The sequence below is a fragment of the Branchiostoma lanceolatum genome, chromosome 5, assembly GCF_035083965.1.
Source record: "Branchiostoma lanceolatum isolate klBraLanc5 chromosome 5, klBraLanc5.hap2, whole genome shotgun sequence".
Lineage (NCBI taxonomy): Eukaryota > Metazoa > Chordata > Leptocardii > Amphioxiformes > Branchiostomatidae > Branchiostoma > Branchiostoma lanceolatum.
In genome coordinates, this window is record NC_089726.1 from 6,757,534 (window position 1) to 6,773,912 (window position 16,379).

At 41.4% G+C, this 16,379-nt stretch overlaps 4 protein-coding genes across 4 annotated transcripts; 2 read left to right on the forward strand and 2 right to left on the reverse strand.

Annotated features, from left to right (window-relative positions):
• The first annotated feature begins 635 nt into the window (after nt 1–635).
• LOC136434678 (protein rolling stone-like) lies at nt 636–4,954 on the forward strand. The gene is made up of 3 exons (XM_066427662.1): nt 636–751; nt 1,514–1,638; nt 2,496–4,954. The coding sequence occupies exons 2-3, from the start codon at nt 1,543–1,545 to the stop codon at nt 3,270–3,272; spliced, it is 873 nt and encodes a 290-aa protein (XP_066283759.1). The 5' UTR covers nt 636–751; nt 1,514–1,542; the 3' UTR covers nt 3,273–4,954.
• A 213-nt stretch (nt 4,955–5,167) lies between these two features.
• On the reverse strand, nt 5,168–6,192 carry LOC136434679 (UPF0739 protein C1orf74 homolog). The gene has a single exon (XM_066427663.1). The coding sequence runs from the start codon at nt 6,190–6,192 to the stop codon at nt 5,347–5,349; it is 846 nt and encodes a 281-aa protein (XP_066283760.1). The 3' UTR covers nt 5,168–5,346.
• A 63-nt stretch (nt 6,193–6,255) lies between these two features.
• LOC136434681 (protein SPMIP1-like) lies at nt 6,256–10,674 on the forward strand. Its single transcript, XM_066427664.1, has 2 exons — nt 6,256–6,736; nt 9,406–10,674. The coding sequence occupies exons 1-2, from the start codon at nt 6,375–6,377 to the stop codon at nt 9,614–9,616; spliced, it is 573 nt and encodes a 190-aa protein (XP_066283761.1). The 5' UTR covers nt 6,256–6,374; the 3' UTR covers nt 9,617–10,674.
• A 1,275-nt stretch (nt 10,675–11,949) lies between these two features.
• LOC136434686 (mesencephalic astrocyte-derived neurotrophic factor homolog) lies at nt 11,950–16,378 on the reverse strand. Its single transcript, XM_066427670.1, has 4 exons — nt 16,169–16,378; nt 15,036–15,160; nt 14,249–14,390; nt 11,950–13,239 (listed from the first exon to the last, which is right to left on the reverse strand). The coding sequence occupies exons 1-4, from the start codon at nt 16,311–16,313 to the stop codon at nt 13,070–13,072; spliced, it is 582 nt and encodes a 193-aa protein (XP_066283767.1). The 5' UTR covers nt 16,314–16,378; the 3' UTR covers nt 11,950–13,069.
• Between the last annotated feature and the right edge of the window lies 1 nt (nt 16,379).

Genomic DNA, 16,379 nt, shown 5'->3' on the forward strand with positions numbered 1-16,379 from the left:
CATATCATAAGACCCATCAAAAATGTCTCTGATTTATTATGCAAATAATGAACTCATTTGCATGAATTATATCAGTTAATCATCTTCTCTACAAAAGAAAACACAAGTTGCTCAAAGTATGAATGTCTCTTATCTTAGCAAAGGAGCATATTGTAGCATTGGCGTATAAATTATGTAATGAGGCCCTAATTTGCATGATCTATGTCTAATAATGTCAAATGTCCACATTTTTATCTGCTAAATCCTGCAAGCATGAAATCCCCACCATTTATATCATTTGCATAATTACATAATGAGTTATTGCTGGTCTGCCTTAATACCTGTCCCAGGAGGTGTGAACAAGGTGAACATACCAGGATGGCTAACAGTTCACCAAAGAAATTAATTTTGAGCCTTTGATGCAATGAATGTTTCTGGCAGTCAATCAAAATTCGCAATTCGACCAATTAGCTGCAAGGCATTCAAATTTGTGCACTACCAATTAATTAGAGGCTTGACCAATGAGAGATCGGCTGCATGTCGGCGTCAAATATTTGCATTTCTACGTTTGATGTGGAGGTGGGCGGGGCTACATGATCGGTCTATTGTCACCACCCACCCAGCAACTGGTGCCCTTTTCTGCAGCTGATTAGAGGTTTGTTACAGCTGACCAACGAATTAACATTGAAATAAGACACCATTTGTACTCTTAAGCAACCAGAAGACGACATATGCAGCCATCTACATCGCTGCCACTTATCTTTATCGATCAGTAAGTTTTTCTGTCTCTATATCTCTAGACATAAAAGTGTCTTCTACACAAAGAAGCGATGCTTGTAAGTCATATGATATATGTGTATTGCAAAGCAGGCGCAAAATCAGCACTTGCACGGCAAACGCATCCTACTTTTAGCCAGATTGAAAGGGGAGGGGGAGACTTTTGTGAGCTGAGACGAACTTGATATTGCACAAAAACGTTTTGAGAAAGAACGTGTTTGATATTTCCCTAAAGACTTCCAAACATTGAGACTTCCATACACTGTTCAAATGGCTATATAACACTAGTTAGATAGACCAGGTTCCCAACATCAAAGGTTTTGGCGAACTTGAATCTGTCTATTTACATGTATGTTACCGCAGTGAAAGATACCTTTCATCTTCGACTTCGTGACACCAAGTCTTGTACAGATCAGTAGAATTGGATTGGTCCAGTTCATAATGCTCTTCAGCTTTCGTGCAAGAGATTTGGCACATATAATAACAATGCATATACATGTATCCCCATGTCAACATAGGAATTTGCTGTGTTGCAACTAAATTCTGAGAGTTTCCAGTTCGGTTTGAAGTGGCTCTCAGATGGATGAATTCATGTCTATATCTCTAAGCTTTAGATTTCAGATTGTTGAAAAGTTTCAAATGTTATGGTATATTCATCTTTCATGATGTTCATAGATCATGAAATATCTGACTTCAGAAATAATTGAATTTTTGTTTCAAATTTTCCATATCTAATACTTGATGCATCATTTTCCAGCTGAAGAATCTGTGCCAACCACTTGAAGAATGCGGACGACATCGCTATCAGAAGGCTCTGTTAGGGGATGGCGGAACAGGTGTTCCATGGAGTGGCCCAACTACAGCTCGTTCGTTACATCACCGGTAATGGTTAACAGTTCAAAATATTTTCCTAACTTGGATATCAATGTTCTTTGTACACAACCAAGTGTTTTATTCAAGACCAACGTTTCGGTGACCGCCTGTCACCTTCCTCAGGGCAATTCTCACTGGTTCTGAACATCACGCAGTGCGAGAAGCTGTCGCTGCTAACGGATGCGGTCCCAAACGGAAAATATTTGGTTGCGTACAACGAACTTTGTTATCAAGTGACTTACCAACAAGATTAAACTGTTCACCTATTAACTTGTTTACATTTCTACCCATTGTCTACATTGGCTATCGTCGTGATAGTGAACAACACACTGTTTTCTCTCAGTATCATTTATGATTTTAGATAAAACCCTCTAAAATTCAAAATCCCTAGCCGACATGTAACGCTAATTGAAAACAATAAAACCAATATTGTACACACGTAATTGTAATACCTTGGCCACGGCCTGTTATATATCCTTCAAAAGTGCAAAGCTTGGTATACTAGTGTTACGTTAATTGACGTCTGTGCAATGTTGGTTTTTCATACCGCTAGATTTATATGCTAATCCTAGTGTGTTGCGCCGAATGGTGGTTAAACTGGCTAACGTTAGCTGGTTCTATTCATTCAGATTCGGAATGCGTCTCTTTGTACACGAATAACGGGCGGGGGGCGACATCGACTTCCAACAACCTTTGACCCTTTGGTGATGTCATACTGGCGTGAATAAAACTCACGTATCCAGAGCGATTGGGTCAGAAAGCTTAGGAAGACTGGGCGAATGAGTCGAAAATTTCGATAAGCACATTCTTTTTTTAGTTGGAGGACAGTTTAATTCTTCATAACGACTAAACGTGTTCTATTCCAGTGGTTTGCCGATCAACGGGAGTTTGTCATCTACCGTGCGGTGTGCGCCCTGGTCACCCTGAGTATCCTGGTCTACAGCATCCCCACGGACAGCAACAGGTGGTACACGTACTTCACCAACTGGGCGTACACAGCTTTCGCTCTCCACTTCTGCTGGGCCGCTGCCGTCTGCTTTCTAGACTACCGTAACAACCCTGATAACAAGCGGGGCAAATCGAGGGGTGGCCCGGCTAAAATGGCGTTGAAGATCGGCTGGGTAATCTACAACATCGCCATGCCAAGCGCGTTTTTTGTCTCGTTTGAATACTGGGTGTCTCCTTGGCCGGTGACTCTCGGTTTCCGCAGCTTTTTGCGTCACACTCTGAACTCCATCATGGCAGTCATGGACATCATGGTAAGCGGGATCCCTTCACGTCTTGACCACGTGGTTTTCAGCGTGCTCTTCGGAATCGTCTACAACACCTTCGTGGTTCTATACTGGCTGCTCGATTGTCGTGGATACTTCGGGAAACCGTACATTTATTCTTTCCTGGACCTCAACACGGTTCCGCTCCAAGCTGTTGTCATCATGACCGGTAGTAACTTTGTCATCATGCCGGCCGCTCACGCCGTCGTCTGTCTCTTGTACCAGACCCGCCTCGTGCTTTTGGCCAGGTTCAGGAAGAGGACAGCCCGCGAGGTCAAACTCACGCCTTGGCAGAAAAGCATCATTCCTATTGAAGTCCATGAAGATGTGGTCATGGATATGTTATCGAGTACAGACGAGCAGATTGTGTGAAACATCACTTGGAGCCTCGTGGCATACCTATCTTAATAACAACAGATGTTTTGGTTGGTTAACAAAGTTCTTTATTCACAACCAAGACAGCCAATCACAGCCGAAGTTTCGATGACCGTCTGTCACCTTCCTCATGCATTCTGATTAGTACACTGCAGGCTAGGTGTCGCTGCTTACGATGCGGTACCAAACGTATTGTCATTTATGTCATTATGGCATACCTGGGCCGCGAAAACGTTCGATACGGGTGTTCCGGACCGTGTGATAAATATAGAATACAACACGGGGTATTCCGTATCACCCGAGGTACCAGCCCGACCGCGGGTCGGATCGCCCGACGGCCGTAGGCCGGAGGGCGATCCGACCCGCGGGAGGGCTGGGACCGAGGGTGATGCGGAATACAACGTGTTGTATTTTATTTATGTCATACCTTGGCCATACCCACCCGAGAAAACACACATTTCAATGCGGAATGCGCCAGAAGTTGAGGGAGTTTTGTGTCCTCGAACAAGAAACTGTAGCAACATTGATTCCAATCTCCGAATCCGGTATTCGAATTTCCGACGGCCGCGCAACCGACGCGTTCGAAATGCGTTCGAAATATTCTATGGAAGCCTGTGTGATAACCCTCCCGAACCCTATGTGATCCGGATAGTTATCACACGGTCCGGAACACCCGCATCAGGCCCAGGCATGACATAATTTTCCGTATCACACGGGGTTCTAAGTTGTTGTATCACACGGGCCTCCATAGAATATTTAGAATAAATTTCGAGCGCGCCGGTTGCACCGCCGTCGAAAATTCGAATACCGGATTCGGAGGTTGGAATCGATGTTGTTACAGTTTTTTGTTCGAGGACACAAAACTCCCTCAACTTCTGGCGCATTCCGCATTGAAATGTGTGTTTTCTCGGGTGGGTATGTCATAAATAAAATACAACACGGTGTATTCCGCATTCCCCTCGGTCCCAGCCCTCCCGCGGGTCGGATCGCCCTCCGGCCGATCCTACCCGCGGTCGGGCTGGTACCTAGGGGGATATGGAATACCCCGCGTTGTATTCTATATACCGTCCCAAACGCAAAGTATTGTCATCTATACAAGAATAATTATTGTCATGCATACAAATATTAATATTGTCAAGCACCAATGAACATTGTCAGTTACTTCGTGAGAATAGTACCAGTCAGAATTGCCCTGCTGAAGGTGACAGACTGTCAACATAACGTCTGCTGTGATTGTATGTCTTGGTTGTGAATAAAGATCTTTGTTATCCATGTCAGTGATTCCATATCCAGCCTGATAAAATTATTCACAGATGTTTTGGTTCATTTTCAAAAGATTTCATTGATTTAGAACATTCAGTGCGCAGTGAATGAAATGTAGCAGATAATTTGTGGTGTTCTCGTCTCTATTCAGGTTCATGAATACAGGACGTCAATGATAACAAATCAAGCAATTCATGGGCCTTATCAAAATGACAACCAGTGCTATAAAAGTTGATTTCTTGTACCCGCAAAAGAATATACATAAATCTGTATATCGGTCATGACTCAACTCAGGCTTATCAGGATTGTGAAGACAACTAACGGTATGTCGAGCCTTTGTCCTTTGTTTTGCTAGATTTAGGTAAATGATGCTTCCTGCCTTAATGGTGTGCAAAAATACAATTATTACAGCTATATGTTATAGGCGTATTCAATTTTGAAGGTTATCTTCCACGATAGCGTGTGGATCGGTAAGTTTGCAGATTTCCTCGGATTACTGGTGGATGGAGTGGTGTGTGTCCCCTATCAGATTGTTCTGGAACTGCAGGGTCGTTTTTGTTAAAATCTTTGTGTTTTACCATGATATTCGACATGCAAGTAGCTGCGACAAAAATGTAACATAACCAATATTGTAAATTAGGACTTTATTTGCATAATTGATGAGTACATTATATAATTCCAGTGTTTTCACCAAAGATTCCCACACTCTGCCAGGGCAATCGATAAGACCCTGCCAAACAATAGGAACCTGGCAGCTATCAGAAAATGCCCGGCAAAGTCTGCAATGAAGAATGGATTGCACCATGACTCACAACGCTACTGTTGGGAGTGTCATCTCGCTACATTTCATCTCTAGACAACAAAATGCATCCTGCAGGGCAAATTCTTCCTGTACCCGCTTAAACCAGCAGTCAATCTGCTTGGTGAAGTCTTGCTTTACATTCTTAGGAATACTGAATGAGTAGAGTTTGTGTTTGTGATTATTCCTCCCATCTGGACAGTCGCATACTGACTTCTCACCCAAAGCAGTCGCAGCTGTTGTTGCTGAATTATGGTCCAAACACACATAAACATTATACACAAGCAGTGGAACCATGGACAGGCATGTACTGTCTTCTGTAGGATCATACCAGTAGAGAACTGGGTATCCCACAAGGAGTCCAAACAGTGTGGAAATATTCCAACTTTCTCCTGGTGTAATATTGCCCTGCAGTATTGAAGTCTCCCGCATGGTGGCAGCAATGTACTGCACCACATCACGGGCACAGTAACGCACAGTCTGCGTACACAATCCTGTCGCTGGTCTCGGTTCTGGTAAGCTGAACGTCACGTCCACCACGAAGCTGTCCCAGTCCGACTGCACGGCCTCTAAATGAGCCACACTGGTGTCTGTATTCAGTACAAACACGTCAGACCCTACAGTTAAAACAGCCAGTCTGTGTTGAACGAGCCCTGATCGTAGCAGCTCCTGGGCGAATTCCGTCATCTTCAGGCAACCAAAACCACCATAATCGACAAGGAACATAGGTTTCAGACCTCTGTCCACGGCTAAGATATCACACATCAAATCTGCGGTGTGCTTGGCCGACTTCTTGCCGAGAATGTTGCGGACAACTTGCCGCCAACGCGTGAGGAGAGGGGGTGCGGCGGCCATCTTTGTTTGTGACCTCCTCTGACCCTCCTACCCACAGTTCCGTGGCGTCTGTCGCCATGGAAACACAGGTGAAGCCATCGCCACCGCCACACAACACACCACCTGCCCATTAGTACCCTGCAAGTGGCCTGTAGTTTACACAAGTCGATTTGGGGAACTGTGTGGCTTAAAAACTTGACAAAATGGTGCGTGAACTGAACATGGACACTCAGCGCCAGAACTTCTGGAAGGAGTCAATCAAGAAGGAGGCGTACGTCCGGCTCCACTGGCTCGAGAAGTACAACAAGGACTTCAACCGGGCCAGGAGTTCTCTCAACCGCCCCCGTCGGGAGGTAGCCCCGCCGGTCGTGCCAAAGAGTCAGAGTGCCTCACTACCTGCTATCAAACGTCAGGGTCCATGGTACGGCAAAAAGAAGGAAAAGGCCTCCGACTTTCTGTTGGAAAAGGAAGGGGACCCGAACGCCCTGTTGGTGGAGATGAGACCGGTGTCCTCACAAACACGGAAGCTGCTGTACGACGGGTTCAGTAAGGAAGGAACCGGGAGGTAAGAATTGTTCACTTTATCATGTCGTTCATAACTTATTTGTCGGGCTAGATCTGACCAGAATTCTTCACCTCAGTCAACTTGCCCCATCCTCATCTTGAGAGTCGGGGACTATGGTCTTCTAATTCTACATGGTTCCGAACAACAACAATGTCGATGATAATCATCAATCATGATCATGATGATACCATCAAAATCGTTATCATCATCGTGATTCCTCCCCGTTTCCTTATGTAACATGGGAATATTCAACTATTCGGCTCGATAGAGAATAGCTGATGTAGGAAGTATACTTCAAATCAGCTAGTTAATCGTTAACGTTAATTATACGCTACAGAGTGAAGTGACTGGCTATAGATTTAATTGATCTTTAACAGAATCTGGGTTGCATGATCCCAAAGTTCATGATATAATGATGATTGACATAGTAATACATTTTCCCATAGAGTTACACTAGTGCGTGACTCTCACCCCCTTTTCACCGTTCTTTCACATCATTCCCACGATTATATAAACCTCAATGACAGGCACCATGGTCGGCGACCAAGGACTTAAAATAAATCTATTTTAACCTCCTTGTCGGCGACTAAACAATTTCTGCTGGTTAGACCAAGTTGATTCGATTATATGGATGACATCATTTGAGAACCTCAAAACTGATGCGAGCATGCGAAAACAAAGTTGCCTTCATTATGAAATCCAAGCGGCCAGGGAGGTTGAAAAAAATGACAGAACTTTCAATAAGTCGTTTATCAAACAACGAATATATGTTCTTTATCTTTGACATTTTCTTGGAAGACTTTGGAAAACTTCGCTATTTATGCAAGGAGTCAATGTTTACGACAATATCAGTACGATTGTAAAAGAGGCATTGTGTGACATTAGTATCTATTTTCCGATATCCTTTTTCTTTGTTTTATGGCATATAATTGCTCCTTTTGCGGCTGCTTTGTACGATTGATTGTATGGTCGCAAAATTTTGTTTTTGGAAACGGACGAAAATTGATGCGCGAGTGGATGGCATCCATATAATCAATTTAGCGTGGCCTTACGTTATCAGGTTGCTAACATGTTTGGTGATGACGCACCGTGAAAGTCGTGTCCTCGCATCATGATCAGGATAATACCCCGACCCCGTATACACTAGCAGTTTACATGTAGTCGCGTTCAAAGAGAAATCTGAAGCAATGTTGACATAACAAACATCGCCCCCTCTGATGCCCTCCGCATCATATCACAACAACCTTTATTGACACAACAAAACGTACAGCGACTTTCGTAAGGACTTCTACAACTATACATACAAACAAGTGGATACAACAAATGAATTAACCGACGTACAAGTATATGAATGAATCAACATGTTGAGCTTGACGTATTATTTACACCACTGGTTCTAAGATCTAAACATTCTTTGTTATTTAGCTATTTGTGTATAGTAACGGATATCTCCTAGAATATATTTGAATGTATCTATCGGATGGAATGTATCAAAATGTATCAACAGCGGAAAGTTGAACAGGTTTGAGCGTTTATCGTCATATCGTGAATAATCCATGATTAAGTGACGTTCATCAGTTTGAAAGTCTTAACAAACAAAACATTCACAACCATGACAAAACATTCACGACCATATACGTATATACGCGCATATTAGTAAAATCTGGCTACAAAGAAAAGTAACCATATTCACATATCAGACGATATGAAAAGAAAAGAAAAAACTGGCAAAACGCAAATGTCCTACTAGATCATGTACATGGGACGGGGCCCGTCCAAGTACAAATCAATTAAATTTCACTATCCTAACATATTTTTTCGATCGTTTCCGTTGTATTTCGCTCTTAGTTAGACGCGCGCGTTAAATACAGAATGAAAATATCGGGTTAGTCGTCTCAATTGATAGATTGAGTTTCCCCACAAAAACAAAACTTGTCCGGTATGGGATCATCACGATAAGGCTTTGGAAAAACATTGTGTTTCGGGTCACCCGACCAACCCTGGCAAAAACCTGACGACCCGAGCCCTCTTTTTTTGGTCGACCGCTGACAAGGAACATAAGATTTTTGACATCAGGGTGACAAAAAATCAAAACAGAATCCCAAAAGTCTTGCAGCCTGTTTTCAGCTCGACTAAGGCTTGAACAGTTGATGTAGGGGAATGTGTAGGAATATGTAGTAAACGATGCACTTCTTTGTGCGGCTTATTGGCATATTCATGTTTGTAGAATATTTATCTGTGGAAAGACTATACGATGTTGAAAATACCGTGTTCTGATGCATTCCAGTTTTACAATATCAAATTGCATTTGTTGGATCACTTCGGTCGACATCTAAAAATAGAAAATAAAGAGAATTCCTACTTACCGACCCTAATTTTTTTCAGTTCGATAACATTTTTCCTTAGGCCTAAGTGTCCCACCTGTTTAACAGCAATGACGCATGTTAGACCAAGTCATTTAATACGTCACGGCTGCGCGTTCGTTTTCTCCAAGCAGATGTAAGGGTGGAAATCCTAACATTTTGTAACTGTCGGGCTTCTCTGACAGCCGGGCTTCTACATTGTAATTTGTTTTTATATTTCCGTCTAGTAGTTTATAGTTGACAGTAAGAAAGTCACTGTATTTATTATTGCGTCCACAAACTAAAATCTATATCATGTCTTTACAGGTACCAGTACTTGGCGGTACGCAAACTGCAGAAACCCGAAGTCAAATACGAGTTTCCGCTGACCAGCGCTTGGGAGTACGGCTGGAAGCTCAACGAAGTGGTCAGCGAGATGAAAGCTCCTCACTTCGGCCGGAGCCGTATCGTCCAAGACACCTTCTATCGTAACAAGGGAATCATTCCGCTTGGGGACATTGCCACTGTTCACGTGTAAAAAGCATTTATTCCCTACGAGGAAAGTTTGTCGAATACGTAACATTAACAGTCAGGTCATTAGTGTTCATTTTGGTTGTGAATAACTTGCGTTGTCAGCATGTCTTATGCAAATCATTGATTATGCAAATAAGATTCTCATTTGCAGGAATTCCATCAGTTTATCATCTTCACTAAATGCAAATGAGGTCGTGATTTGCATAATCTATATTCAACGATGTTCTGGTTTACTTCTGCTTTGAATGCACAATTTAGTCAGGAGTTAGTATTGTAAAGATTCATCTTGGCTGATATACTAAAGAGTGAAAATATCATGTATGTAAATTTTGGAGTGTTGCCAACTGAAACAGTAAGTCTGTTGTTAAACTGTGAATTCTCAGTGACGCTTAAATCAAGTGTTACAGATTTGACCACTGAGTAGCTGTATAATGTAAAACACAGCCAGCCCTTTTCATCTATAATTGATTGGCTTGTAAAAATCCAATTTTGTAGGACTTGTGCCAATACATTTTCAATGCTGCAGAACACTGTAAATGCCTTTAGGTTAGTGGTGATTTAGTTTTGCGGTATTAGGAGAACATGGATTTGGGAGTGTTCGTGGTGGTTTTGAGGTCATGACAGTGTTATAGTCACATACTGTACAGTAACGGAAACAAAAATGTTTGCAGTGGTTTAAGTTTGTGGTGTCATAAAAACCGCAAACATAAAATCCCTGCAAAAATTTCAAGAATTACAGTAACAGACTTTTTGTTTATAATAATCTATCATCTATGATGATCTATCATTATGAAATGTAACTGAGAAACTCTCGGTTTCATGTGCACATCACACTTCATGACATGTACATTATTGTCATTTCTGATAAACTTGTGTGATGCTATCATCATAACAATTCCAGTATATAATACAACAGAATGTGAATAAAGTCAAACTCAAAGCAGAAGAGCATGAAATGTAACCAAATGTCCCTGCAAAGGCGTTGCAACATTTACATTGTAAGACTGAGTCACGTTTTGTTGGTGCAATAAAATGCATGATTTCCATGTCACTATCTGTAAACTTCTGTATTGCGAGCTACATTATGCAAGGGTAAGTAAAAAAGTAATGATGATGATGATGTTTCATCATAATGCAGAATACTATCCAGGCAGAGGATAGGTTCCGGCAGGTTTTTGACGTGTTTTTAGGCGTTTTTGTCGGGCTTTTTACTTTGTCATTTTTTTTTTTTGTATACAAAAAAAATGACAAAGTAGAAAGCCCGACAAAAACGCCTAAAAACACGTCAAAAACCTGCCGGAACCCCTCCTCTTCTTAGAGAGTAAATGCAGAATGGAATCATTCTAACATACTGTTTGCTCAGAACTTCGTATGAGGTTCCCAGAATTCTCCAGAATTCTGTCACAGGTTCCAGAATTCTGGAGAATTCTTGCTCAAACCCAGAATTCTGGCAGAATTGGCTTTGTCCCTGGAGACATTCAATTGTTCAAAACCTTTTGATAAATCATACCTACAAATACTTATTCTTTTGGCTGATCTAGTTTCAAACGATCAAAATTTTTCGGATTTAGAGTGTCGCCTGTAGGTATTGCAAAGAGCATTTGCATATCAGTGAATCATAGCTCAACCAAAGAGCTTCTGACCCTCTCGAATAACATTTATTATGAGTATATAGCTGGCAGACGAAGGGAATACTACTAGAAGATATATTGAAAGAAAACTTGGTGATGAAACAAAAACTACTGAGTAATCTTGGGCTAGTACTATGCACATAATGGTACATCGAAATGCAAATTAAGGACACTAACATGTTAATCAGAACCTGCTTCATTGATATGGAAAGTGAGTGTGCATATGATGCAATTATGCAAGTATATTGTCAAACATAATTGGCCCTGTAGTTCCAGATAATCCGCTAGGGGGCCCAAACCCACACGACTTACTTTCCCTCCCAAGAGCTATCTACATTTTTGTACCACTCAAAACCACAGCACTCATAGCATGTCTTGAACACAAGATATCAAAACCAGAAGTTCTGCTGCAGTACCATAAAAAGCTGCAAGGGGCCCCAAAATCTTATAATTTTGAGGTCTCATCAAGACACCTACCAAATGTCAAGACAATTCACCCAGGCAGATAGGTCACATCATTGGTTGTGCCCTTCTCTGAACTCCAAACACTCTTTTATACAGGTGCTAACATGCAAGTAAAGTTGGGAATCACATACATACAATCACATACATACATACGTACATACAAACATACATTCACCTAAACACTTAGGCTAAAAACATAACCTTCTTGGTGAAGGTAAAATGCAGACGTGTACATGTCACCAACAATATGGAACAACTTTTATTTTCTTTTGTGTATCCAATTGGGAAATTGAGTGAGGGGAATGAAAATAGCATATGAAAAACAGTGCTCTACACTGATGGTAGATCTAAGTACAGTATTGTTACAACAGAACAGTTACTCTACAGTCAACTTTTTTGTAAAAAGGCACATTTTTATGTTGTAACTTCTGTTTACAAGACGATTTGACTGACAATACCCCCATTCCACTAGAGCGGCATTCTTGCCGCGACTGCGACTTTAGAATAGAGCACTTTTAGAGAACAAATTTCAGACATATAAAATAAACCTTTTGTACGCTTTGTATGTTTTGTTGTCTTCTCAGCCATACTTCTACATTTTGCATGATATTCAAATTATGAAGTCAAGGGATATGCAAATCCAATTTAGGTCGCAGCAAGGTCGCAGTGCGATCCCCATCTAGTGGAATGGGGGGCCTAAGTTTAGTAAATGTCTTCAATGAACAACTTTTGTCTAATAGATATGTGTACGGGTGTATGTAACATCGACTCTCAAGATTCCGTAGGTAATGCCACATTGAAAAAACAGTCAATGTGTTTTATCCAGGCCTTCTAACAAAATGTTAAACATGATTTTGGGTTGAAAGGTTCAAACTCCAAAGACTGAAATTATGAGTGTGGAGTGTGGACATTAACAGTATTTTCCAAAATGTTGAACTTTTTCTAAACTTTCAAAAGTCTAAATTTTACCTTAAAATACATGTGCTGAAAATAAAGAGTTTCAGGGAATAATCTGCTTCAGGATGACAGTTGAGCTGTAGTTTCCAACACAAAAAATTGGATTTACCCAAATTTTCAACTGACCAACTCCAGTCTTTGTCAAGGGATGAGCAATTCACTGATTCTGTGACGTCACGTTATGTAGATACATGTAGAACACGTGACTTGGTGAGCAGTGGATTGCTCATCCCTTGACAAAGACCAGAGCTGATCAGTCGAAAATTTGCGTTGTGTAAGTCAAATTTTTGTGTTGGAAACTACTATTTTGACCCAGAATGATTTCTACCGACACAGCTGAACTTTTAAGTTATGAAATAAACTGAGTGTGAAAACTAATGCACTCTGCCCTGATACTTACACTTCTACAATTCCTGATGAGGAACATATTTGGTTTTTAGCTGCTCAATCAGTTTTATAAAGTCAGTTTTCTCGGCACAACCCTTGCACTCTTCTCCCCAGTCGTTCAAGATCTTCTTCAGTTCTTTCACCCTCAGTTTCTTCAAATCCACTGTTTTCCAGTCAACGGTTTTCTCTGGAAATTAAAAAAGAGAGAACACTGTGAACTTGTTCATGACCTGAATTTGTATGTACGTATCAAGCCTGTGTTACATAATCTCTTGCTGTCAGGGGCTGGTTGGCCTCCTAGAGTTTCTGACAAACAAACAAACAAACATGAAACCTGCAGACTGGATATGACATATGACAATGGACAGGAATGCCATGCCAAATCTGGCCTGGTTGTGTTCATACCGGGACTAACCCCTGGGTGAAGCTAAACTCAAGGTGGATTCAACGAATGGCTAAACCCCCCCTTAAAATTGTAGGCAGATTAATGATAGATGTATTTTGTTATCAACTATTATGATTGTGCATACTGAGATCCCCTTCATATATATCAGGCTTCACTTATCTGGATTCACCTGTGCACGGGATTGATCCAGCTATGATCAGCTGAATCCACATCAGGATCTGGCTTAACCCCTTTTCCCCATCAGAGCCGTATCACATCCTTCATACCTGGCTTTGTGATTCAGGATCAATCCTGTGCCTGGGTGAATTCTGGTGTTCGAAGCCTGTTATGAACAGGCTTTTCTTAGCCAAATGCAGCAGGATCAACCACATACCCAGATTTATCCAGATTCTTCAACCATGGTATGAACAGGGATACTAAGTGCTAGTACTAGTAGAAGGTGTTGGCCATCTAGCTTCCTGAGGCCCGACAGTGAGGCTATTAGCTAGCAGGGCGTCAGGGCTTCTTCCTCCTTTTGCAGGGGACTCCAGAAGGCACCATGGTTCCCCATGCACACGTACCCCCCCCCCCCCCATACACTGCATGTTTTTTCCTCATACCAGACATGTGACAGTATTGATTGACATTAAACTGATTGACCTGTAAAGCTAATGGGTAATTGTTAATCCATAGAGCCCATAGGGGAAGTCTGGTCAACCCCCCCTCCCCCAATGTTTGGATGCCATAACTAAAAGCCCAACACAGGTCTGATTGTGCTATCCAATTGTAAGGAAAACATAATGAAACTTACCATATTTCAGGTCACATATCTGAGCATCCTTGCTTTTGAGAGAATGACAGACTTTGTTGACAGGCTTCCTCCAGGACATGGGCTTGGTCACTTCATTCACAATCCCTGTGGCAGCATCCTCTGTAGCTCCAATATAGTAGCACTGTGGGAAAAGAACATTTACGTTAATTCACCTTTATCTGTTGTGTTTATTTTTTGTACAAAGCAAGGAACCACAATCTGGCTAAAGAGTAAACCACCATTTCTTTCTGTAACTTGCCGATATTATAGATTGCCTTTGCCACTTATGTTATATATGACGTGAAGTCATAATTTCTCTCTAGTCCTGCTGATACAAAATATTGCAGTTTGAAAACACAGGTGTTGCATTTAGAGGGCCGGAGGAGAGTTACTTTCATCTGTCACGAGAAGAGAAGACTTGTCATCGATTGTCTTGCCGCTAATTACCTTTAATTCATAAAGCCACACCTTTTCCTTTCTTGGCTTGAAGAGAGTGCTAAAGATATGAACTTGTCTAATCAAACTAAAATCTCGCTATTAAAAACGTATGGCTATGAAGTACCAAATCGCAGGCAGTAGCACTTTGAAAACAAAATATGATGTTGTTGCGTCAGTAGAATGGCAATGGTAATGGCATGATACTGCTAACGTTATGTGAATAATCATCGTTTGTCGGGCAGCCAATTTGTAAGATCGATAAGATCGAAAGCCTGCATGTGTCATTCAATATTTCTGGACCTGTGATCATGACAGGTCCTAGACAACATGTTTGAAGAAATGCACTCACAAAGCGGTTCTCTTTGCCTTTAGCAGAAGCACAAGCTTTCCTGAGATGTTTCTCAATCTTCTCCATGCTGCTGGCATCCTCCTCCGGAATGCTATCAGACAACCTCGTCAAGAACTTAATGCAAACTGAAAAATAAAGAAAGTTGAGAAGTTCAATAAGTAACAAGTGTCAGTGTCAGTCGGCTAAAGAAGAGGTGAAAAGCAGCGGTCTAAACTGGATGCAATCCTACCTGACCGAAGACTCGACTCGACTCGACTCGACTCTACTCTACTCTACTCTACTCTACTCTACTCTAAAAGCAACCATATGTTTTGAGGCATATCAGGTCAAGGCTTGGAAAATGATGTTTTACAAATTAACATTGATGTTCAAAGCTGTAACTTGATGTCAGGGATTAAGATTGGAGAATTCTATTCTAAAAAGAGGAATAAGATTTTCAAAGTTTTTAAGGAAAAACCTTTTCATGATACATCATGTGGATAATGGTTGTTTACCATAGATCTTTATTTGATTTTGTACCGTGCCTATAACCACACCTAGAGTAACATTTAATGCATTCGAATGCCATCATAATACATCAGAAAAGGTTAAAAGTAGACTTGAATGAATTATGTTGACTTGAATTCTGTAATAAAACCATTGTCTGTGATTAATAACTTCACGGCCAGACTTTGTTCTTTTTTTTCCTTAACCCTGGTTCGAATCTATCTTGGGAAGGGCATCCTGGTTGGAGCTGCATTCGTCTTTCGGAAGGGACGTAAAATGGGGTTCCCGTAATCGAGGAGGTGCTTAGAGCACGTTTAAAGGCACTACAACAGCCTAATTACCCAGATGAATATATAACTATATGTACCTAAGGTTATATTAGAAAGGTTACCTTCCTGCCATACGGTAATATTAAAACTCAACCTTTCAAAAATAGTGTTTTTTCCCTAGATGTTTTTACTAAACATATATTGAATCAAAGGTCTACAATTGTTGTATCTTTGTGTGCAGGTGTAACTTGTTTCAACATTACATGTGTTTTGAGATCAAAACCGAGACGTATTTTTACAACAAAATGCCGAAAAACTAGCGAGTAACAAGCCGGCCCCTAACATCTGCTTGGGGATTAAAGTGAACTAAAACGTTACCTTCACAGTCGTCGTCTGATTTTGCCTTAGCCTGTGCTATTCCAGCTAGTAAGCTGAAAACAGCGAAGCAGACACAGATACACAGGACAGATAGGTTCATTTTGTCGGTCCAAATAAATTTCTGTCCTGACACAGTGACAGTCATCGAAGAAAACGTGGACTTCTAGGAAGAATCATGTCTCAGTCCAGCTGGCGGGCTGTGATAGGTCGA

Excerpts from the sequence above, each read along its gene's own strand:
- LOC136434678 (XM_066427662.1), top strand. The coding sequence starts at position 1,543 with ATGCGGACGACATCGCTATCAGAAGGCTCTGTTAGGGGATGGCGGAAC. Across the intron at positions 1,639-2,495 it reads GCTCGTTCGTTACATCACCG|TGGTTTGCCGATCAACGGGA; the intron begins GTAATGGTTAAC and ends GTTCTATTCCAG.
- LOC136434679 (XM_066427663.1), bottom strand. The coding sequence starts at position 6,192 with ATGGCCGCCGCACCCCCTCTCCTCACGCGTTGGCGGCAAGTTGTCCGC.
- LOC136434681 (XM_066427664.1), top strand. The coding sequence starts at position 6,375 with ATGGTGCGTGAACTGAACATGGACACTCAGCGCCAGAACTTCTGGAAG. Across the intron at positions 6,737-9,405 it reads AGTAAGGAAGGAACCGGGAG|GTACCAGTACTTGGCGGTAC; the intron begins GTAAGAATTGTT and ends ATGTCTTTACAG.
- LOC136434686 (XM_066427670.1), bottom strand. The coding sequence starts at position 16,313 with ATGACTGTCACTGTGTCAGGACAGAAATTTATTTGGACCGACAAAATG. Across the intron at positions 15,161-16,168 it reads ATCAGACGACGACTGTGAAG|TTTGCATTAAGTTCTTGACG; the intron begins GTAACGTTTTAG and ends TTTATTTTTCAG. Across the intron at positions 14,391-15,035 it reads AAGGCAAAGAGAACCGCTTT|TGCTACTATATTGGAGCTAC; the intron begins GTGAGTGCATTT and ends CTTTTCCCACAG.